Source organism: Jaculus jaculus, chromosome 1 (assembly GCF_020740685.1).
Source record: "Jaculus jaculus isolate mJacJac1 chromosome 1, mJacJac1.mat.Y.cur, whole genome shotgun sequence".
NCBI classification, from domain to species: domain Eukaryota; kingdom Metazoa; phylum Chordata; class Mammalia; order Rodentia; family Dipodidae; genus Jaculus; species Jaculus jaculus.
The window spans coordinates 48,058,087-48,083,511 of record NC_059102.1 but is presented as its reverse complement, the minus strand read 5'-3'; the positions used below and the strand labels follow the sequence as shown (position 1 = coordinate 48,083,511).

General features: G+C 39.9%; 1 protein-coding gene across 1 annotated transcript in view; it reads left to right on the top strand.

Moving 5' to 3' along the window:
• Positions 1-25,425, top strand: part of Pten (phosphatase and tensin homolog) — a 92,205-nt gene that overhangs the window by 34,593 nt on the left and 32,187 nt on the right. The window contains exon 4 of the mRNA XM_045151405.1: positions 16,556-16,600. Coding sequence (XP_045007340.1) covers positions 16,556-16,600 — 45 coding nt within the window. The remainder of the gene's footprint in view (positions 1-16,555; positions 16,601-25,425) is intronic.

Sequence of the window (25,425 nt, the reverse complement as noted above, 5' to 3'; positions counted from 1 at the left end):
TTCATAAGTGTGTTTCCTGAGACTTAATAGAAATGTTTGTTGATCATGAGGATTTAACTGGATAGGTAACTTACAAAAAGTATTATGTAGAGGTAGAATTATTTCATAATAAGGGTATAAGTATATGACCTTATACCCCTTTATGAACTACATATTTTTAAGTGTGTAATTTTTGTAGAATTTAGATCTGTTCATTTAAATTTTTGTAGTGTGTAGATTTTTCTCAGAATTAAATTTTAGTGTGTATAAAATTTACCAAGACAAAGGCAAAACCCTCTCAGAAAACCCCTACTACTCTGGTTTCTATTATAATTTTAGGTGCTATGTGGGATGTCAGAGCTACTGCTAAACTTGAAAATAGGGAAATGCCTTTGCTGTCTTGTTAGGCAGAACATAGTGGAAGGAACTAAAACTGTGCAGGCCGTGGGGGCTGTTTAGTGCTATCAGTGATAATACATGCACAGAAAATGAAATAGGCCATAGAAAAAGAATAAGGGAGGAATATTTTGAATTAACAGGTGGAGAATGTGGAAAATGAGCAGTTGGCTAGGTATGGGTCACCAGAGAAAGCTAGATACCAAAGTACTTGTCAGACCTCTTCAGGCTCTGCATGTAATATTCTCACAAGATGATCTGTATCAACCCAAGGACTAACTTACAACCAAGCTAAATTAGTACTTTAGTTTTACTGACAAAAGGTATGAGTGGGGCTGGAGAGATGGCTTAGCAGTTAAACACTTGCCTGTGAAGCCTAAGGACCCTGGTTTGAGGCTTGATTCTTCAGGACCCATGTAAGCCAGATGCACAAGGTGGTGCATGCACCTGGAGTTCGTTTGCACTGGCTGAAGGCCCTGGCGTGTCCATTCTCTTTGTCTCTCTGCCTGTTTCTCTTTCTGTCTGTTGCTCTCAAATAATAAAAATAAACAACTAAAAAAGGTACAAGTATTCTGAATAGAGGGGAGTTGTCTGCTCACTGTACAAGTATCTTTGTGTTTTCTTTTGAGGCATGGTACCCCTCCCCCTCTCTCCTTGTTTTTTTTCAGGGTAGGGTCTCACTCTAGCTCAGGCTGACCTAGCATTCATTCTGTAGTCTGAACTCACAGTGATCCTCCTGCCTATGTCTTCCAAGTGCTGTGGTTAAAGGCATGTGCTACCATGCTCAACAAGAATATTCTTGTGGGGCTGGAGAGATGGCTTAGCGGTTAAGCACTTGCCTGTGAAGCCTAGGGACCCTGGTTCGAGGCTTGATTCCCCAGGACCCATGGGATGCACAAGGGGCCGCTCTCGTCTGGAGTTCGTTCGCAGTGGCTGGCGGCCCTGGCATGCCCATTCTCTCTCTCTCCCTCCCTTTCTCTCTCTCTCTGCCTCTTTCTCTCTCTCTCTGTCGCTCTCAAATGAATAAATAAAAATAAACAAAAATTAAAAAGAATATCCTTGTGATTGAGGTGTGCCACCTTGTGCATTTCTGGCTTACATGGGTCCTGGGGAATCGAGCCTAGAACTGAGGTCCTTAGGCTTCACAGGCAAACACTTAACCGCTAAGCCATCTCTCCAGCCCAAGAAGATGTTTTATTGACTTTCTTCAATGGAACATTGTGTTCAGTATCTGAATAATGGATTAACTTGGAGTTGCTGGGGATATTAGCAATAATAATGATTCCTTTTCTGATTCAAATTGGTAACATTTTAGGCGAAATGTTTCATTTTTCATGTACCTTTTATTTTTTTATTATTTATTTATTTGAGAGAAAAAGAGGCAGGTAGAATGGGCATGCCCAGGGTCTCTAGCCACTGCAAATGAATTCCACATGTGCATGCCACCTGTGCATCTGGCTTATGTGTATACTGGGGAACTGAACCTGGATCGTAAGGCTTTGCAGGCAAGCACCTTAACTGTTCAGACATCTTTCCAGCCCTCATATACCTTTTGTAAAGTTACTTTTGTGTGGCTGTGACAGAATACCTGACAAACAGTTTAAGATTTTAGCTTCATGATTTCAGAAGGATTTTGCTATCCTGTTAGGGAAGGCAGGGCATAGCCACTCTTTACGACTGTCCATTTGTGGCATCAGAAGCTCTAACGGAGTTTGCAATGGAGGGCATATGTGCAAGAGATGTGGCAAACCAGGAAGCAGGGAGAGAGCATATGCAGAAACAAAGGCCTACTGTCACCTTCAAAGGTTATCACTTTTTTTTTTAATAATTTTCTTTTATTTTTATTTATTTATTTATTTATTTATTTGAGAGCGACAGACACAGAGAGAAAGACAGATAGAGGGAGAGAGAGAGAATGGGTGCGCCAGGGCCTCCAGCCTCTGCAAACGAACTCCAGACGCGTGCGCCCCCTTATGCATCTGGCTAATGTGGGACCTGGGGAACCGAGCCTCGAACTGGGGTCCTTAGGCTTCACAGGCAAGCGCTTAACCGCTAAGCCATCTCTCCAGCCCAGGTTATCACTTTTTTTTTTTTTTGGTTTTTCGAGGTAGGGTCTCACTCCGGTCCAGGCTGACCTGGAATTAACTCTGTCATCTCAGGGTGGCCTTGAACTCATGGCAATCCTCCTACCTCTGCCTCCCGAGTGCTGGGATTAAAGGCGTGCACCACCACACCCGGCTAGGTTATCACTTTTTTGACCGACTTCTGCCAGGCCTTACTATTCAAACTATAACCCTGTACTTTTTTTTTTTTTTTTTTTTATTTCCCCAAGGTAGGGTCTCACTCTAGCTCAGGCTGACCTGGAATTCACTATGTATTCTCAGGTGGCCTTGAACTCACAGCAATCCTCCTACCTCTGCCTCCTGAGTGCTGGGATTAAAGGTGTGTGCCACGATGCCCGGCTTCAACCCTGTACTTTTATATTAGTAAGACCTTTCAGTTGAATTTTCTTTGCTCTCTGTTGGGCTGTTCAAAGGATAATTGTATTTACTGTCATTTTGCAGATACGAAATCTCTTTTTGCAGTTTGTCTTTTGTCATTATGTTGCATCATTTCTTTGTGTAAAATAAACAAATTGCAGATATCTTCATGCTTACATTGTTCACTGTTTAATGGCTTTGAGGGAGTATATGCATTATAGCAATGTGAAATTTTATATTAGATGTACTTGGTACTCAAAGTTTGAGGCAAATATTTAACTTCTTCAATTAAGGTTACTTCTTAAAATCAAGAATTGCTATACAAAATACACAAAAGGGGAGAGGAAAAATCAATCAAGTTGCAGTTTTTGCTGTCTTTCTTGAGAAAGAGAGTGAGTGAGTATATGGGAATGTCCTTCCCACTACAAGTGAACTCTCAACTTTGTGCATCTGGCTTTATTGGGTCTTTACTGGGGACTTGAATCCTGGGCAGGTTTTACAAACATGGGCCTTTAGCTGCTGAACCATTTCTCCAGCCCTGTTTGTTTGCAGTTTTTGCTGTCTTAATTGTTGATGTTCTGCTAACTCTTGAATCAGTACTGACAGAGGAGGACAGGGATGTCTTTTAGAATAAAGGTTAAGAGCTAACTTTCCCACCTTTTTCTTTTTTCTTTCTTTTCCTCTGAGTTACTACTTTTCTCCCTACTTACTTATTGCCACTAAGCTGTTCGTCTGAGCTAATAGTAATATGAACTCAGATAATTGATCACTCTATGATGTATGTCTCAATGTTGTCCCTTAGACCAGTATGAGGGGTACCTGATGTATGTATTATCTGGTATAAATCTAAACAGGCTCTAACAAATTGATGCTTCATGTGTTTATGGGGTACAGCTTGAGAATATTTCTATCCCTAATGAGCCAGAAAATGAAGGTTTAACAGGCAAGCTAGTCTGATTGCAGAGTCTTTACTATGCTTCTGTGCATTATAACTCTCAAGAGTGAGGTTGTGGTATTATTTTGGAAAAGACTTACCATTGTCTTGTGTATTAACTCAGTTTCCTTGCCCATTTATAAGAGCCTGTATTCTTCCTTATGTGCCATTATATACATTTTCTCACTGAAGAAACTTTTCAAATATTCTGTTCTTTTTTTAAAAAAAATAATCTGTATTTATTTCAAGCAGAAAGAGAGTGAGACAGAGAGTACAGGCATTCTGGGGCCTGTAGCTGCTGCAGACGAGCTGCACAAGCTTGAGCTACTTTGTGCATCTGCTTTACGTGGCTTTATTTTGTTTTTAGGATGGGGTGTCATGTATGCCATGATGTCCTCCGACACACTATGTAGTATAGAACATGACTTTGAATTTTTGATCCTTCTGCTTCTACCTCTTGAGTGCTGGGATTACTGGTGTGCACCCCTGGGAGTGGTTTATGTGGTGCAGGAGATTGAACCTGGGGTATTATGCACGCTAGGCAAGAACTCGACCAGCTCAGTTAAATACCAGCTGTTTTTGTCTTTTTATAGGTTGATGATAATCTGTCTCAATACGGGTTTCTGAGTAGTTCTATTTTTATTTTTCAAGATAGGGTCTCGCTCTAGCTCAGGCTGGCTTGGAATTCACTATGTAGTTTCAGGGAGGTGGATAGATAGAATGGCCTCTAACCATTGCAAACACATGCACCACCTTGCACATCTGCCTTATGTGGGTACTGGGGGAATTGATCTGGGTCCTTAGGCTTCACAAGCCTTAACTGCTAAGCCTTCTGTCTTTTTTTTTGTTGTTTTGTTTTTATCTTTCTTTTTAAAATTTTTATTAGCATTTTCCATGATTATAAAAAAAATCCCATGTTAATTCCCTCCCTACCCCCCCTTTCCCCTTTGAAATTCCATGTTTTGTTTTTATCTTTCTGCCTCAGCCTTCTAAATTCTGGGAATTACAGGTATGTTCCAATACACCAAGTTGTAATTTTTCGGTCACATCACTGATATTCCCATTCTGCTTTAATTTTTTTTAACCTTATCCATCTTTCTTTAGCTTTTTGAGTGTTCTTAAGACAGTTTTAAAATGTTTGTCTAGTAAATTTATCATCTGATCTTTCTCAGAGATAGTTTATGTTGATTTACTTTTTCCCTTTGAATGGCCCACATTCCCCTAGAGGGGGGAAAGAATGAGAATTTTTAAAAAAATATTTTTGTTTATTTTTATTTATTTATTTGAGAGAGACAGACAGAGAAAGAGGCAGAGAGAGAGAGAGAATGGGTGAACCAGGGCTTCCAGCCACTGCAAATGAACTCCAGACACGTGCACCCCCTTGTGCATCTGTCTAACGTGGGTCCTGGGGAATTGAGCCTCCAACTGTGGTCTGTGGCTTCACAGGCAAGCGCTTAACCAGTAAGCCATCTCTCCAGCCCAAGAATGAGAATTTGATAGAGGGAGAGAGGGAGAGAGGGAAAGAAGGAAAAAGATGTGTGTGTGTGTGTGTGTGTGTGTGTGTGCGTGTGTGCGCGTGTATGTATGTATGTATTTTGGCCTTGTCAAAACTGGAATTTGGATTTTATCAAGCGATCTCTCTAAAACTCCTTCTTTTCTGGAGTTTGTTGGGGTTTTGATTTGTTTTGCTTTTAGGGTAGGTCTCCTGGATCTGCTGGAGGTAGGTACAACCCTAAAATCTCCTTGCAACCAGGTTTAGAAGACAGATAAACTCAGGAAACAAGGCATGGCTAGGTGTGACAACAGCAATCTGCCGTGGCATTTCTGCCCAAACACTTTCTATTCCACTGCTGCCATATCTGGATTCCAGTGGTTGCTTGAGCTCTGGGCTCCTCTCGTGATGTCTTTGAAGAATCTGTGGCTCACCTGCCCCTACCCGCACCTTGCCTCATTCACCAGGACTCAGTGTCTGGAGCCTGCCCTCTTGAGCTTCTCTCCAGTTGGATTGCTGAACAGCTTAAAGATGACAAAGTTTACCTACACATTCTTATACTTTATATATCCCTTCTCTTCAGACCTTTCTTCTGAAGAGGGATACAATTAGAAACCTTATTTGCACTCTTTTTAATTGTTTACCTGCTTTTTCTTCCCTTCCTTCCTTCCTTCTTTCCTTCCTTCCTTCCTTCCTTTCTTCCTTCCTTCCTTCCTTCTTTCTTTCTTTCTTTTTTTTTTTGAGGTAGGGTCTCACTCTGGCTGACCTGGAGTTAATTCACTATGTATTCTCAGGGTGGCCTTGAACTCACAGTGATCATCCTCCAAGTGCTGGGATTAAAGGTGTGCGCCACCATGCCTGGCTCTTTTTTTTTTTTTTAATCTTTGTAATCTTCAACTTTATAGATTGTACAACTGTAGACAAAAATTTCTGTTTATAAACTACTAAATCCAGCTATTCATGGTGGTAGACTGAGATAGTCAAAGGACTTAGGTAGCAGGTTTGCTTTAGGCCACAGTTTTGAAATCGGACTAGGCAATATAGTGAGAACAGATCTCAAAAATAAACAGCTGTACCAGTTTAAGAATTTAGCGATAGCAGCCTGTGAAGACCAAGGTACAGGCTTATTGTAAGATTGAGATAAAGGTACTCATGAAGAAGCCTGTGAAGAGTTGTACTGGCAAGGTTCAGAAGGCTACCCTGGGTTAGCATCCAGCCTCAGTTCTGGAATTGGAATGGGTAGACTGCTTTCCCTGCATGTGAAGTGTTCTGCAGCGCAGTAGCTCTTCAAGCCACATGTTTGAGGTATTTTAGAAACTTAATCATTTACATAAGAGGTATTACTTGATGAACCTCCATTCTCTGGGGTGTGGGGATTAAAACTCCCCAGCTCTAATTACTTTTTACAAATAAAGGGAAAATACTATTCTTATCTCGCTTTTAGAAAACTACATATATCTTAAGAAGTTTTAATAATTGTCATGGCTTTTTATTTATTTATTTAATTTTTTTTGAGGTAGTGTCTTGCTTTATCCCAGGGTGGCCTGGCCTGGAATTCACTCTGTAGTCTCAGGGTGGCCTCAAATTCACAGTGATCCTCCTATCTTGGCCTTCAAAGTGCTGGGATTGTAGGCATGCGCCACCACATCTGACTTGTTATGGCTTTTTTTTATCAGGTGCTTTTTAATCCATTTTGTCATCATAGCATAATAGTCATGATGGATATTGAAGTTTCTTTTCTTTTTTTTTTTTTGCCATTGAATAGTGCTCAAAGGGCTGGGGACATAGCACGGTCACCTAGCATGCACAAACTGGAGTGTGGCACATACCTGTGATCTCAATACCACTCAACGTGGAGGCAGGAGAATTTGGAGTTAAAGGTCACCTTTAAGTATTTAGTAAGTTTGAAGCCAGCCTGGGTATCAAGAGATCCTGTTCTAAAGTAAAACAAACAAACAAACAAAAGCCCAGAAGTAAATACCCTAATAAATATCTTCCTGCATGTATCTTGGTGTTCTTTCACAAATGCTTCCATGAGATAACTTTACCTTTTAGCTATGGAGTTGATATATTAACACTTAAATATTTGAGTGCCTCTTTACAACCTTAGCAAAAGGAATATTGTCAAGTGTTTAGAAATTTGTTGGCAAAAGTGATGTTTGTAAAAGCTGGGCTTGGTGGCACACGCCTTTAATCCCAGCACTCACTCGGGAGGCACAGGTAGGAGGATGAGGATCTCTGTGAGCCCAAGGCCACCCTGAGACTACAGAGCGAATTCCAGGTCAGCCTGAGCTAGAGTGAGACCCTACCTCGGGGAAAAAAAATGGTGATGTTTCTAATGTGGTTACCTTTCTGTAGTTGTGTGATTAAGCAGTTGGTTTCTTTAAAAAAAAAATATTTTCTTTATTTATATATTTGAGAGAGAGGCAGAGAGAGAGAGAGAGAATGGGCGTGCCAGGGCCTCCAGCCACTGCAAAGGAACTCCAGACAGGTGTGTCCCTTTGTGCACTCAATCTCTCTCTCTCCCCTCTCTCACTGTTAAAAAAAAAAAAAAAAAAAACAAAAACAGTAATAATCTATGAATTTGGATTAAGGCTTTCTAGGATTCTTTTCTGCAACGAACAGATATTTAAAGACAACAAACCAATTTAGCTGCAGATAATTAATCATTCACAAGGCTCAGATTCGAAAGGGACATTTGGGGGTGTATATAAAAATAGATGAATTCAAAACAACAGCATCTAAGAAGGAATAGAAAACAAAAGGGTGGAGCTAGAGAGATGGCTTAGCGGTTAAGTGGCGGAAGAAGCCTAAGGACAGAGGTTCAAGGCCACCCTGAGGCTACGTAGTGAATTCCAAGTCAGCCTGGACTCAAGTGAAATCCTACCTTGGAAAACAAAAAAAAGAAAAGAAAATTGAATATGGAGTTAATATATACATAACCATCCTCATCCCAATGAAACGGAGGGAGGGAGCGAGGGAAGGAGGGAGGAAGGGGAATTGAGCCTTGAACCGGGGTCCTTAGGTTTCATAGGCAAGCGCTTAACCACTAAGCCATCTCTCTAGCCCAAGGAATATTTCTTAACAAATAACTTTGCTTATGGGCTGGAGAGATGGCTTAGCAGTTAAGGTGCTTGCCTGCAAAACCAAAAGACCTAGGTTTGATTCCCCAAGACCCATGTTAGCCAAATGCACAAGGTGACACGTGTCTGGAGTTTGTAGCTGCTGGAGGCCCTGGTGTACCCATTCATTTTCTCTCTGCCTCTTTCTTTTAAATAAATAACCGAATAAGAGAGAGCTTTGCTTCAATTATTGGGAAGAAAATGTTTTTATAGCTATCTACTATGACTGACTAGGATTTTTCTTTGAGGCAGAGAAGATGAAAGTGGGATGAGAATTTAAGAACCCTTTTCCGTTTCTAGTATCATACAACTGTCTAACTTTTGCAGTTATACTTAATAAATTGTTCTATAGCTCTATTCCTACTCCATCCCTTTTTTTTTCTTTTCTTTTTATTTATTTATTTGAGAGTGACAGAGAAAGAGGCAGATAGAGAAAGAGAGAGAATGGGCACGCCAGGGCTTCCGGCCACTGCAAAGGAACTCCAGACGCGTGCGCCCACTTGTGTATCTGTCTAACGTGGGTCCTGGAGAATCGAGCCTTGAACCAGGGTCCTTAGGCTTCTTCTGCCACTTAACCGCTAAGCCATCTCTCTAGCTCCACCCTTTTGTTTTCTATTCCTTCTTAGATGCTGTTGTTTTGAATTCATTTATTTTTATATACCCCCCCAAATGTCCCTTTCGAATCTGAGCCTTGTGAATGATTAATTATCTGCAGCTAAATTGGTTTGTTGTCTTTAAATATCTGTTCGTTGCAGAAAAGAATCCTAGAAAGCCTTAATCCAAATTCATAGATTATTACTGTTTTTTTTTTTTTTAAACAGTGAGAGAGGGGAGAGAGAGAGATTGAGTGTTTGAATGAGAGAATGAGAGAATGGGCATGCCAGGGCCTTTCCGTACTGAAAATGCACCCACCACTTTGTACATCTCACTTTATGTTGGTACTGGGGAATTGAATCCCAGGCTGCCAGGCTTTGCAAGCAAACACCTATAACCTTTGAGCCATCTCTCTAGTCTACTGTTTGTTTCTGAGGCAAAGACTCCTCCTCTGTACCCCTGGCTGGCTTAGACTTTTCCAAGATCAGATTGGCCTCAAATTTACAGGAATCCTTTCATTTCTGCTTCCCGAGCTTTGGGATTTCAGGTGTGCTGAGATTATGGGCATATACCAGAACACGTGGCTGCATATTTAAAAAAATTTATTTATTTATTTGTAAGCAGAGAGAGAGTGGGTATTCCAGGGCTTCTTGCCACAGCAAATGAACTCCAGATGTCTGTACCATTTTGTGTATTTGGCTTACGTGGAAATCGAACACAGCCCATCATGCTTTGCAAACAAGTGCCTTTAACTGCTGAGGCATCTCTCCAGTCCCCTGGCTTCATTTTTAAAAAATGAAAGAAAATTTGTTTTTCTACCTTTACTTTTTTAGAAGATTACAATTAAAGCTGGATGATGGGCTGGAGAGATGGCTTAACGGTTAAGCGCTTACCTGTGAAGCCTAAGGACCCCGGTTCGAGGCTTGTTTCCCCAGGACCCATGTTAGCCAGATGCAGAAGGGGGCGCACGCGTCTGGAGTTCATTTGCAGTGGCTGGAGGCCCTGGCATGTCCATTGTCTCTCTATCTCTCTCTGCCTCTTTCTCTATTGCTCTCAAATAAATAAATAAAAATAATAACAAAATTTTTTTTTAAAAGCTGGGCGTGGTGGCACACGCCTTTAATCCCAGCACTCGGGATGCAGAGGTAGGAGGATCGAGGATCCTTGTGAGTTCAAGGCCACCCTGAGAGATTTCACAGTGAAATCTAAGTCAGCCTGGTCTAGAGTGAGACCCTACTTTGAAAAAAAAAAAATCAGTTGTAGTTGCTGTATGAAATTTTAGTTAAGTCTTTCCTTTTAGATTGGGTTTTGGACTCACAGGCTGTTACTTAAAATGAAGCTTTTGAAATCTGTTTTACTGATCCATATCATATCTAAAAATGCCAGTATTTCCTTCCCTGTCTGACGTGAACTCCAAAATTACATGAACACTTTCTCCCTGTTTCCTGGCTTTTGTACTTGAACTTGTTCCTTATTCTTAGTTGAAAATATGCCTAGAGTTGTAGTTTCCTTTGTTTCTATTAAACTAATGGTAGTAGAAAAGTAACCAATCATATCAAGAATTAATTAGATATACTAGTAGTTAAATGTTGTGAAGTTCCTCAATCTTTTGTTTGTTTTTTCCCTCTTCTGATATTTTACTGTCTTTCAAGAATATGTTCATCTGAGTAAGAGACAAGTATATTGTAGCATATTGTTTATTTTTATTTATTTTGTTGTTGTTGTTTTTTAAAATTTATTTATTTATTTATTTGAGAGTGACAGACACAGAGAGAAAGACAGATAGAGGGAGAGAGAGAGAATGGGCACGCCAGGGCTTACAGCCTCTGCAAACGAACTCCAGACGCATGCGCCCCCTTGTGCATCTGGCTAACGTGGGACCTGGGGAACCGAGCCTCAAACCGGGGTCCTTAGGCTTCACAGGCAAGCGCTTAACCGCTAAGCCATCTCTCCAGCCCTGTTGTTGTTTTTTGAGGCAGGGTCCTGCTGTAGCCCAGACTGACCTGGAATTAGTCTCAGGATGGCCCCTAACTCATAGCAGTCCTCCTACCTCAGCCTCCCATGTGCTGGTTTTAAAGATGTGTTCCACCACACCTAGCTCTTATTTTTAAATTCACTTACAGATGCCCCTAATTCTGTGAATCTCACCATGTTTGAGCACATTTGTTGTTCTTAGGAGTTTTCCTTCCTCTGGAGCCTCTTGCTTTTCCTTCTGAACAAGGTGCCTTCTTGAATTCCTGTGAGGCAGTGTACCTGAGATGACCTTTTGCCATCATTCTTGGGATTGTTTTCTTCTTTTTCTTGAGTTGGAGTCTTCATTTTCTAGAAGCTATCATCTTTCATCGTTTTCCAGTCTTATTCTGATGGTTTACATCTTTTACTGATTTCCCAAGAGTGGAGAGCAAAATTGCTTGAGGTTGCTTATTTAAAAATGCTTTGTTCACCCATGATATGTAAGTCTTAACTTTGTATAGAGCTCTAGGATAAAACTAACTTTTTCTCAAAATCAGGATTTGCCCAGTGTTTTGTAACAGCTAATGTTGTCATTAATATTCAATATTCTCATTTCTTTTCTGACAGATTTTAGGTCTTCTTTTGTTTTCTTAGTGTTCAGAAATTACATGAAGATAATGTATGCTTCTATTTGAGTCTATTTTTATTCATTTTACTGGGCAATCATACATCCCTTCAATTTGAACTCCTGTCTGGCCTGGGTATGTTACTTAGTTGGTAGAGTGCTTGCCTAGCATGTACAAGGTCCTGGTTTTACTCATGATCACATAAACTAGGCACGGTAGCATAGGTCTGTAATCCCAGTACTTGAGAGAGGTGTTAGGATCAGAAATTCAATGTCATCCTTGGCTACCTAGTAAATTCCGGGCCAGCTTCACTAGATCTGTCTTTTCTATCCTTCTGTTATCTACCTCATAGAACTGAAAATTTAAAAATTTACATATATCTAAAATACTTAAAAATAATGCCTAGAATGTAGTAAGTGCTTGTGGTACCTATAATTGTTGTTTAGTTTCATAACTAATGGTTTTGAGAAAGTGGTTTTGGGGTATGAGTGTTTTACTTACTAGCTGTATACCTCCAGTCCTATAATCTTTTGGAACCTATTTCCCTCCTCTGTAAAAATGTAAGGTCTATCTCTCAGATGTTTGTGAGGGTCAAATTAGCTTATACATATGAAAATGTTTAATAAATTTTGCACAGAAGTAAGTTATTACTGGTAGTTTTATTTTATTATTAGTTTTTAATTTTTCGAGGTGGGGTTTAACTCTAGCCCAGGCTGACCTGGAATTTACTATGTCTCAGGGTAGCCTTGAATTCACAGTGATCCACCTCCCTCTACCTCTCAAGTTCTGGGATTAAAGGCATGCACCACCATGCCCAGCACTACTTAGTGCTTTATAATATCTTTATTTTTCATTTGAAAAACAATAATAGCTGAATTTTTAGGATTTTGGTGTGTTCATATATGTGTGCTTGCATGTTCATGTAGGGTGTGTGTGTGTGTGTGTGTGTGTGTGTGTGTGTGTAGGTACTTGGACACATATGTGCATATGAAGGTCAGAAGACAACCTCAGATGATGTTGCTCCTCAGGAATAGTGTCCATCTTTTCCTAACTTTTTTAAAAGATATGTATTTTTTAAATTTTTTTCTCAATTTTTATTAACATTTCCATGATTATAAAAAAAATCCCTCCCCCCCTTTCCCCTTTGAAATTCCATTCTCCATCATATCCCCTCCCCATCTCAATCAGTCTTTCTTTTATTTTGATGTCATTATCTTTTCCTCCTCTTATGATGGTCTTGTGTAGGTAGTGTCAGGCATTATGAGGTCATGGATAGATATACAGGCCATTTTGTGACTGGAGGAGCACGTTGTAAGGAGTACTACCCTTCCTTTGGCTCTTACATTCTTTCCCTCACCTCTTCCACATTAGACCCTGAGCCTTGGAAGGTGTGATAGAGGTATTACAGTACTGAGCATTCTGATCACTTCTTTCCAGCACTATGATACCTTCTGAGTCATCCCAAGGTCACTGCCAAAAAAGATATGTTTTTTTTTTTTTTGAGAGACGCAGAGAAAAAGGTAGAGAGAATGGGCTTGCCTGGGCTTCCTGCCACTAGAAGTGAATTCCAGATGCGTGTCACTTTGTACATCTGGCTTTATGTGCATACTGGGAAACCAAACCCAGGCTATCAGCTTTGCAAGCAAACCCCTTTAATCACTGAGCCATCTTTCCAGTACTTTTAAAACTTTTTTAAAAAAATTATTTTTATTTATTTATTTGACCGAGAAAGAGAGAATGGGCGTGCCAGGGCTTCCAGCCACTGCAGATGAACTCCAGACATGTGCACCCCCTTGTGCATCTGGCCAATGTGGGTCCTGGGGAGTCTTTGCAGGCAAACACCTTAACCACTAAGTCATCCTTCCAGCCCTCCTTTTAAGCTTTTTATGGAAAACTTCCAAAAGAATAGATAGGCAACATGCCATGATCATAAATAATCCTTTGCCAGGACCTTCATTTCTCCCTTCTAAATCCTCCCTCCATTGAACCCCTTTCTCTCTTATTTTGATAATGTCATTGTTATGCAGGTCTTGTGTAGGTAGCATCAGCCACTGTAAGGTCATGAATATCAAGGCCACTTTGTATCTGGAGGACAGTATTTTAAGCAGTCCTGTCTTTTTTCCACCTCTTCCACAGTGGTCCCTGAGCCTTGGAGGGTGTGATAGAGATGTCTCACTTAGTGCTGTCACTACTTCCTAGCACTATGGTGAGTTTAAAAAATTATTTATTTATTTATTTATTTGAGAGAGGGAGAAAGGCAGATATAGAGAATGGGTATGCTAGGGCCTCTAGCCACTGTAAACAAACTCCAGATGCATGTGCCACCACATGCATCTGGTTTATGTGGGTACTAGGAATTGAACCTGGGTCCTTAGGTTTTGCAGGGGCAAATTTTTTAACCTCAGATAGCCCACTGTGGTGAGTTTTGAGTCACTCTAGTGGTCACTGCTATCTGAAAACTTATTGAACCAAAAATGAGACTAGAGTAACATATAGGCAGCAATTTGATGGACATACACGCACATTTAGCCAGGCAACAGCAGGCATTATACTCCTCTAGGGCTTATAACCTCCCAGCCACAGGCTTCATTAGTACTCAATTGTTAGTATTCCAGGCATTATTTCCCTCCCATGGAGCAGGCCTTCAGTCCAATCAGAGAGCAGTTAGTTTTCCCCCAAACATACAACCCACTATTGCACCATTTGGCACATTTGAGCTGTCTAGCTTGCAGGGACCATTGCTGGTTAACACCGTTGATGACTTCTCTCCAAAAGGCTGTGTACAACATAGCTCTTTTTAGCATTCTGACAGCTAGTCATCAGGGAGAAGGCTTCTTGCTCATTTCCAATTCTCAGTGCCCTGCAGCCCAAGCATGTGGAGTCTTCAGCAGTAGGGCCTTACCATCTAGTTCTGGTTGGCAACCAAGAGCCTTGGCAGTAGCCTGTAGGGTTTGGAGAAGGGTGGGGATCAGGGACTCTGGCCACCAGGTCACTGGAAGGTGACCCACTCCAGGCATTGAATTTTTTCTAACAATCTATGGCTTCTGGGCACAGCATTATCCACCCCCACAGGGTACTTCTGTCCAAACTCTCCTTTTTAAAACACATGTCATTTGCTAGCATAAAAGTAGTTTTTCTATATGGATTATTCATAACAACTTAAATTTCTTCTTCTTTTTTTTTTTTTTTTTTTTGGTTTGGGTCTTACTCCAGCCCAGGCTGACCTGGAATTCACTATGGAGTCTCAGGGTGGCCTTGAACTCATGGCAATCCTCCTACCTCTGCCTCCCGAGTGCTGGGATTAAAGGTGTGCGCCACCACGCCCAGCTCACAATTTAAATTTTTAAAAAATATTTTATTTATTTGGGGGTGGGAGGGAGAGAGAGAATGGGCAGACTAGCCACTTCAGTGCTTTTGGCTCTAGGTAGGTACTAGGCAATCAAACTTGGGTTGTCAGACTTTGCAAGCAAGCACCATCTCTCCACCTTCAACTTAATTTTATTTTTTTTCTTTAGGTTTTTCGAGGTAGGGTGGGTCTCTAGCCCAGGCTGACCTGGAATTCATTATGTATTCTCATTGTGGCCCCAAACTCATGCAATCCTCCTACCTCTGCTTCCCAAGTGCTGGGTTAAAGGCGTAGACCATCATGCCTGTTTTTCAATTAAATTTTTATTAACTCTCCTCCCTGATCTCACTTAGACCATTTGCCCATCACTTTTGAGACAGGGTTTTTCATTGGCCTTGTCAAAGTGGCTAGACTGGCTTGCCAGTGAGCCTTAGGGGTCCTCCTGTTTTGTCTCTCTAGTCCTAGAATCACATGCATGTGTTACTACACCCAGCTTTTTAAATTAAAAAAATATATATATGAGTGAGAGAGATTAACGAGAAAGAGAGGGATTTGGTGCACTAGGGTCTCCAGCCACTGCATTTGTACTCCAGATGTGTGTGCACCTTGTGTGCATGCACCCTTGTGCACTTGCGTCACCTTATGTGTCTGTCTTATGTGGGACCTGGAGAATTGAACATGGGTCCTTGGGCTTTAAAGTGACTTAACTGTTAAGCCATCTCTCTAGCTTTCTTTTGTTTTTGTTTTGAGGCACATTCTCATTTTAGCCCAGGCTGACCTGGAATTTACAATATAGCAATGGCTGGTGATCCTCTTACCTTAGTCCTAAGATTACAGGTGTAAGCCACTATGCCTGGCTTCTCACAGGATGCGTTATTTATTTATTTGTTTGTTTGTTTATTTATTTATTTGGGAGTGACAGACAGAGAAAGAGGGGGAGAGAGAGAGTGAGAGAGAGAATGGGCATGCCAGGGCTTCCAGCCACTGCAAACAAACTCCAGATGTATGAGCCCCCTTGTGCATCTGGCTAACGTGGGGCCTGGAGAATTGAGCCTCGTACCGGGGTCCTTAGGCTTTACAGGCAAGTGCTTAACCGCTAAGTCATCTCTCCATTCCAAGGATACTTTTTAAGAATACTTGGTACTGGGCGTGGTGGCGCATGCCTTTAAACTCGGGAGGCAGAGGTAGGAGGATTGCTGTGAGTTCGAGGCCACCCTGAGACTCCATAGTGAATTCCAGGTCAGCCTGAACTACAGTGAGACCCTACCTCAAAAAAAAACAAACAAAACAAACAAACAAACAAAATAATACTTGGTTGCTTGTGATTTTCAAATCTCTATGAACTTGAGTTAAATAATATGACTGCCTTTTCAAGTTATTTATTAATGTCACATTAGGCTGAAAACAGAAGAAAATATTGCATGGAAAGTTCTGGTTATAGCTCAGATTGTATAAATCTGTGTGATGTAATAAGACTGACATGGTACTAGTTGGAGAGGATATGTAATCAAGTTATTTTTACTTATTGATAGTTGCAATTAGGAAAAATAAAGTCTTTTCGTTCTTTTAATGTTAATGTGATTTCAAGCATCAGTGAATTTTTGTTAATGGTGACTTTTTGTTTTATTTTAAGGTTTTTGGATTCAAAGCATAAAAACCATTACAAGATATACAATCTGTAAGTATGTTTTCTTATTTGTATACTTGCAACTAGCATCTAAAGTAATAAGTGAAAGTCATTTCCTAGAGCTAAAACTACATTTTATCATAATTGTTTTCCTAAAACAATTGGTTGAGAAGTCTGATTGAGAGCATTGTTAGCTCCTCTAGAAAGTGTAGTGCTGAGGTGAAACAATGTTGGCACAGATTCATGTTACTTGATCTGCTTTAAGTGACTTGGCACCTGGCCCATCTTTGAGCCCATAATCATGTGGTAATTTGAAATGTGGTCCCCAGCAGCGCTTCTGTGAAAGTGTTGATAATGTCTTCTATGGAGCCATGGTCCAGACTGGATTTTGTGGTGTTTATCCTGTGTCTTTTGGTCAGCTGATTGAAGCAGGTATTAGAATATTTTCTAGCTGTACGTCTGTTACCCCGTTTGTTGAACTGAGTGGTTCCTTTTCGTCTGGAGTGGGATTGTAGGGATGGCCACTTGATAGAGCTAGCTGACCTGCCCTTCAATTTTTTTTTTTTTCCTTTTGACTTTTGGAATAGAGATGTGAAAAGAATGAAGAGAGGGAGGGAGGGGGAGGGGAGGAAAGGAGAGAGGGAAGGGAAGGAAAGAGGAGGGAGGGGAGGGAAGGAAGGAAATAATTAATTTCATTGTCCTTGAAGACTTATTTTTTCATCCCCATCATACTGTTTTTTAACGTCTAAAAAAGGGAACATAAAATGGATTATTTTTCTACCTGGCATTTTGTTTACCATATGATTATTTGTAAATTACATAATAGGCGAATTTTGTGCAAGTTAAACATACAAATTCACCATTTCCATTTTTTTCTTTTCTTCATACATTTTATTTATTTGAGAGAGAGAGAAAGAGGCAGATAGAAAGTGGGCATGGTAGGGCTTCTAGCCACTACAAATAAACTGCAGATGCCTGCACCACCTTGTGCATCTGGCCTACGTGGGTACTGAGGAATTGAACTTGGGTCCTTAGTCTTCACAGGCAAGCACCTTAACTGCTAAGCCGTCTGTCCAGCCGAACAAAGTTCTCTTTTGCCTCTAGTGGCCATTTGAATCTTTACCCAGATGATGAAGCATTCTCTGCCTTGTTGGTTTGTGAGATTTTAAAAGAAGTATATTTTACTTATTTCAGAGAGAGAAAGAGGGAGAGAGAGAATGGGCACACCAGGGCTTCCAGCCACTGCAAATGAACTCCAGACGCATGTGCTCCCTCGTGCATCTGGCTTACATGGGTCCTGCAGAGTCAAATGGGATCCTTTGGCTTTGCATGCAAATGCCTTAACCACTAAGCTATCTCTCCAGCTCTTTTTTTTTTTTTTAATTTGTTACTCAGGTTTTGTTGATTTCTTTGGATTCACTGAGGGGTAGACATTTAATTAGTGATAACCATGCTAGGCATTTTAAAACATGCAGGTACAGAGGTAATATAAAAGTTAGATAAAACATAGTAGTAACTTGTATAGCACTGAACAGTTAAGAAGAGAATAGAAATATAACTGTGCCTTACAAAGGAGTGTTTGGGTTGTGATTAATTTCTGATATTGTCTTTCTATCCCTGCCTATTAGGTGTCTGGCTTTGGGTAAGTGAGACTAGCAACAGTTGGTGTTTCTATTTCATCTATTCTTTTTTAATCTCCACAAACATACATTTGAAGATCTAGAAATATCTTCATTAAGTTAGGTATTGTCATTGTGCAGGAGGAGTTATAGCATTCTAAGAAGGAATGGCAAGGAAGAACATCGCTAGCATAATAATTGTGTGGTATGCGTATGTTTATGTCGAGAGGTACATGCTAAAAGGTGCTTAAGTTTAGATGCGCCCATTTTACTTGTGGTCTTTGTATTTAAGTGTATTTTTTTCTTGATAACTTTTCACCACAAGCCTTATTACAGATGTCATAATTGTTTCTTTGGTTTTTTGTTTTTTTTTTTTAACCCAAATAAACCACAGAGCTTTGTAGGTTTTAAATAACTGGATTTAGAAATTACATAGAAAACGGACAAGAACTGTCAAAAGCTGGAATTTATTAAATAAATCATTTCAAGTTCAGGCTATCAGGATTGTAGAGTCCCAATGGGAAGTGGGAAGGACTTCTACTGTGCCGAAATTTTATTCCAGCTTAATATGTCCTAAGAAAGGGGAGGAAATTCTTTTCATTCTTGTGTGTCATGGCTTCCTGCTTCCAGAATTTGGGGCTTAGGCTTATATTATCTGTTTTATAGGTCACTAATGTTATGGTTAAAGTTGGCATTGGGTCATTGCCTGGGAACTTAACTATTTCCAAACATTTGTTTTTCAAGTTAATGAACTATTAATTGAGAATAGCCTTGAAATGGATATTTTTTTCCCTTTTCACATGAGATATAGACTTTCAAAACTGGAAAGTATCTGAACAAGGTCCCACAGGGACATATGGTAGCAGATCACCCACTCTTTGTGTGTGTGTGTGTGTGTGTGTGTAATTAGTTATTCTTTATTATTCAAGATTTCTGGGGTTGATTTTTTTCACAATTTTTATTAACATTTTCCATGATTATAAAACATATCTCATGATAATACCCTCCCCCCCGCACTTCCCCTTTGAAATTCCATTCTCCATCATATTACCTCCTCATCTCAATCATTGTAGTTACATACATGCAATACCAACCTATTAAGTACTCTCTCCCTTCCTTTCTCTTCCCTTTATATCTCCTTTTTAACTTACTGGCCTCTGCTACTAAGTATTTTCCTTCTCACGCAGAAACCCAATCATCTGTAGCTAGGATCCACATATGAGGGAGAACATGTGGCGCTTGGCCTTCTGGGCTTGGGTTACCTCACTTGGTATAATCCTTTCCAGATCCATCCATTTTTCTTCAAATTTCATAACTTCATTTTTCTTTACCGCTGAGTAGAACTCCATTGTATAAATGTGCCACATCTTCACTATCCACTCATCAGTTAAGGGACATCTAGGCTGGTTCCATTTCCTAGCTATTATAAATTGAGCAGCAATAAACATAGTTGAGCATGTACTTCTAAGGAAATGAGATGAGTCCTTCGGATATATGCCTAGGAGTGCTATAGCTGGGTCATATGGTAGATCAATCTTTAGCTGTTAGATCACCCACTCTTAACACCAGTAATCCTTTTATGTTTTTCTTTTGTTGTTTATTTTTCTTTCTTTATTTGAGAGAGAGAGACAGACAGGCAGAGAGAAAGAAGCAGAGAGAGAGTGAATGGGCGCACCAGGGCCTCCAGCCATTGTAAACAAACTCCAGCTGCATGTGCCACCTTGTGCATCTGGCTTATGTGGATACTGGGAAATTGAGCCTCAAATCAAGGTCCTTAGGCTTCATAAGCAGGCTCTTGAACACTAAGCTATCTCTCCAACACATATTTTTAAACATATGTATGGATGGATATGTGTGTGGATATAAGTGTGTAGTTGTGTGTTGGAGGTCAGAAACGGATGTTGGGTTTCTTTCCACCGTGTTTTTTTGATACAGGGTCTCTTGGTGAACTTAGAGTGCAGTGATTTGGCTAGACTAGCTAACCAGTAAACCTGAGGTGTCCCCTTATCTTCACCTCTCTAGCATTGGGATTAGAGGCATGTCCCTCCATGACTGGCTTTTACACCAGTGCTAGGAATCTGAACTCAGGTCGCTATTCTTACATGGCAAGCACTTTACTCACTAAACACCAGCCCCCAGCCCATTGTTTAATTTCTGGAACCTCCTTTCTACTTCTGCTGTATATATAATATATGTATATATGGTTCAGGGTAAGTGAGACTAATAATAGCAGTTTTTAAAATTTATATATATATATATTTATTTATTTTCGAGGAAGGGTCTCGTTCTAATCAAAGCTGACCTGGAATTCACTATGTATTCCCAGGGTGCCTTCAAACTCACAGTGATCTTCCTACCTCTGCCTCCCAAATGCTAGGATTAAAGGTGTGTGCCCCCACATCTATTTTATTTCTTTGTCTAAGATAAGATACACTTATGATACGTGTCTTTCTTCACAAGCATAAATTTGAAGACCTTAAGTATTTATACTAGACACACCCTTATGTAATATAATATTCTATCTGTTAAAGCAATTATGTTGTTCATGGATAAAGGAGAGTTTTCTATGTGTAGATTTCAGTAAGTTGTTTTGAGGAATGGCAAAATTGATAACACTGATGTGTGTATGTATGTATGTGTAAATACACATTTTTCTTTTTCTGGTTTTTGAGACAGTGTCTCACTGTAGGTCATGCCAGCCTGGAATTCACTATGTAGTGCAGGCTCTCCTTTAACTCATGGGGATCTGCCTCATGTAGTGTTGGGATTAAAAGGGTGAGCCACCATGCACAGTAGTATTCTGATAACTGTTAATCAGTTTTGTATGAACAGTTCTTCATTTTTTTCTTTGTATATTTTACTCTGCCCAGGATGAAGGAAGGCAGATAATAAATTAAAAGCAGTATAATTATTGCCTTTGAGAAACACAAGTGTTCACAGAATACTTATTTTTAAATTTTCTGCTGAATTTTCTTAGTATTTTGCATACCTCATAATTTTGTGGAAAACATTTAGCTGTGCTTTTATCTGTTAAGATTTTTTTTTTTATAAAATAGAGATAGCTTCATTGTAAAGATTGAAGACCTTCCTACTTATGTAGAAAAAGTTTCACTTTTCTGCAAGTTTTAAAAAAATAATCTCACTAATTTTTTCACTTTTTATTACTATTCTAAATATTCTCTGCTTTTTTTTTCAAACCATTGTATACGATTATAATAATAAAAATATCTTGTGAAGTTATTTTAAACATAAACCCTTAAATGTACATGAAGTGTTATATATTCATTTTTTGCATGTATGTATGTATGTATGTGTGTGGGCACACATGTGTACCAGGTGTGCATATATGTGTGAGTGCCTGCTGTGCCTGTGGAGGTCAGAGGTTGATGTTGAAGGTCTTCCTGGATCATTCTCCACTTTATTTACTGAGGCCAGGTCTCTCACTTGAGCTTATTGATTGCTTAGTCTAGCTAGCCAACTTGCTGTCATCTCCTGTGCTCCACCTGTCAAGGGCTGGAATTAGAGGTGGGCTGCCATGCCATCCTGGCATTAGTTGAAAGTCTTGCATTTGACTTTGCCAACCTGTTCTCTTAGCACTTTGGTCATTACCAGCCCTTGTCTGTATGTTCCTAAACTCTTGTTTACATGTAAAAATCTGTGTAGCTTTTATTGTTATATTTTATCATCACACTTGGTTCTGTCTTTGTGACAAGTAGCACTCTTGTAATGTTGCCTTTGACTAAAGTCTGAAAAAAAATTATTACTGCTTTACATTTAAAACTTTTTTGTTGTTCTTTGTTGTTTCTTTGAGGTAGAGTCACTCTATCCCAGGCTGACCTGAAACTCACTCTGTAGTCCCAGGAAGTCCTAATCCTCCTACCCCTGCCTCTTGAGTGCTGGGGTTAAAGCCGTGTGCTAAAACTTGTACTTTTATTGTGAGTTACAGAATGAAGCAGATGGACTTTGCTAACCAAAGGGTCCTGAGTTTCGTTTCTGGTTCTCCATTGCACATTGTGATTTGAGGCAAGCTCTTAAATCATTTCTAAATCTTAGCTTTCACATATAAAATGTAGATGATAGTAGATGTAGATGATAGTAACTGTTATTACATGGGTGTTAGGTTGAAACTAAAAACATAGATATTCCTTTGTAAGGTGTGCCCATCTTGTAGGCTTTTAATAATCACTATTTCCACTTTCCCTCCATATATTCATTTTAACTAATATTTGAAAACCACTTTATAATCTTGAGCATCTTAAGCAGTGATCTTTAAACCAAAGTTTTTGTTTTTCCCTTTTCTTTCTCTTTTTCTTTCTTTTGTTCTTTTTGGTTAATTTGTTTTTTTCAGTTGGTGACATTATGCTAGACAAGTGTTCTCCCTACTAACCCTAAGCCTCAAACCAGTCATTTTAAAATCCTAAGAAAGTATGGAAAGTTGAGACAACTGAATATACATGATCTGATCATCTATCACACAACTGGTTTGCTAGAATTATATTCCTAGCCTTAGACTCCACCTCCTAAGTGTCTGCACGATTCTTCATAAAATGCTCCACTGTGTGCTCTTTATTGTACTGATCAAAGCCTGCTACAGAAAGTATAAAATTGCAACTAAAAGCAAAAAAAGAAAAGCTGGGTGTGATAGATCATACCTGTAATCCCAGTACTTTGGGGAGGTAGGGAATGAAACCTCAAGAAAGAAATTTTAAAAGGATGGAGGAGGAGTTCTCTTCATATTTGTCATTTTTTTAATGTCAGCAAATGTGGAATTATTTAACAAGATGTATATGCCATTACTAAATAAACTTCATTATTCACCAAACAGTATAATAAATAAATAGAGAAAAGTTTGTTTAGAATGGTAATCTAGGTTGTTGCATTCATGTTCACATTGTTGGCAGAAAACACCTGACCAAGTGGGAAAAAGGGTTTATTTTGGCTTATAAACTCAAGGGGAAGCTCCATGATGGCAGGATAAAATGATGGCATGAGCAGAGGACAGACATCACCTCCTTGCCAACATCAGGTAGACCATAGCAATAAGAGAGTGTGCCAAATAATTGGCACGGAGAAATTGGCTATAATGCCCATAAGCCCAGCAATTGCCCAGCAATACACTGCCTCCAGCAGGCATTAATTCCCAAATCTCCATCAGCTAGGAACCTAGCATTCAGAACACCAAAGTTTATGGGGGACACCTGAATCAAACCACCACATTCCACCCCTGGCCTTATAAACTGGTAACCACCCATGGTGTAAAATGCAATGCTATAATACCAAAAAAAAAAAAAAAATCCTCCAAAACCCCATAATGGCACAGAATAAACATTCACACTGCAAAAGATGGCATTGGGCATAGTAAGAAATATTCACCTATTCCAAGATTTAAACAAGGCAAACATCAAACTCTTTGCTCCAAGTCCAACAACTCTTAATCAGTTGCACATCTCCAAGTGTCTGACATTCTAACCAGCAACACATCTCTGAAATTCCAATTCCACCTCTCCAGCTAGGGTACTCATAGTCCTGGAAAACTTCATACAGGGCTGGCTGTTCTCCTTAGCAGCCATCTTGTGGTCCCAGCATCTCCACTGGGTCTCCACTGCAAACAATAGTCCATCCTCACGGCTCCATGAGGTCTCCATGCAGGCAACCAGCAAACCTGCTTCACACTGCCCTTGGCCGTTTCCAAAACACAAGACAATGTTGCAAATTCAATGACCCTCTCTTTCCTGCATTTCTATACTCTATAATACCAGGTGGGGTATCAATTTGTTAATCTAGAGGGGAATAAAGCAGACTTTGAAGAATAGGATACTCCTTCAGCTTTCAGGCCCCTTCAAAAGACTATTTTCTGTTGTCCCAATGAAGGTGAGCCAGCCCAATATCAATGATTACAATCTCTCATACAATTGCAGCTGAACCGGAGCAATTTTGGCTCAAAGATTTCATTTTTTTCTGTACCGTACCCCTCTGCTCGCATCAGTCTGTTTCTACGCAAAGCAACCCTGCATAAGTTCTCAGGACATGGGCATAACAGCAGGCCTCATAAAAAATGCTCTTTTCACCCTCTTAAGCCAAACCTCACAGTCTATAGTTCTTACTGCATTCAGATCTTTCAACTCTGACCAGAATAGTTCATCAACCTGTACTTAATAGCACTGCAAGGCATCTCTTAGGCTAAGGTTTCAGGTCCTTCCACATTCTTTTTGAAAATCAGCTCCAAAGGCCAAAGCCACATAGTCAGTTTACTAATAGCAACCCCAACTTTATTGTTGCAGTCAGGTTCACATTGCTGGCAGCTTGAGGAGGAAAAAGGGGACTTATTTTGGCTTGCAGGTTCAAAGGGAAGGTCAATGATGGCAGGGGAAAATGATGGCATGAGCAGATGGTGGCCAACATAAGGTATACAACAGCAACAGGAGAGTGTACCAAACCGTGGCAAGGGGACAGTGGCTTTAATACCTATAAGCCCGCCCCCAACAATACACTGCCTCCAGGAGGTGTTAATTCCCAAATGTCCATCAGCTGGGAACCTAGCATTCAGAACACTTAAGTTTATGTGGCCACCTGAATCAAACCACCACATAAGTCTAATCAGTTAAAGAACTAGTAGGTTGTAGCTTATAATAATTCAACTTTGTGAATTTGGATTTGAAAAGCAAAAGCATTTCAAAGCTCTTTAGGTGTTTTGAGGATTTCTGAATGTATAATAAGTCCTACAGGCACTGACCTTGAAACTCTTAGAGCCAGTTATGTTTCAGTGTGCCAAGTCTTTCCATTTTCAAAACAGGGACTAAAGCGCATATACTTGATTACATAAACAACCAGCTTGAGTATGGCATCATACTTAGAATTAAATATTTGTTCAATGTAGTATTAGTTAAGGACTACATACATTATGATAACCTCAGATTAGGCTCTGCTACACTTGATATATTAAATGTTCTTAGCTTTTGATACTTTGAAATTGTGGGTTAAAGAACCATGGACTTTGACCAAAAAATATTATTTTAAGTGGGGGGGGGGAGGAAGGAAGGAGAAAGATAGAAGAAGGAGAGATAGAAGATATGAATATGAACGGACATGCCAGGGCCTCTAGCCAGTACAAACAAACTCCAGGTGCATGCACCCCTTTGGTATCTGGCTTTATGTGGCTACTGGGAAGTTAAGCCCAGACTGACTGGCTTTGCAAGCAGGTGCCTTTAACTACTGAGTCATTTCTGTAGCCCTTCCTTGATTTTTAAATTCTTTTAT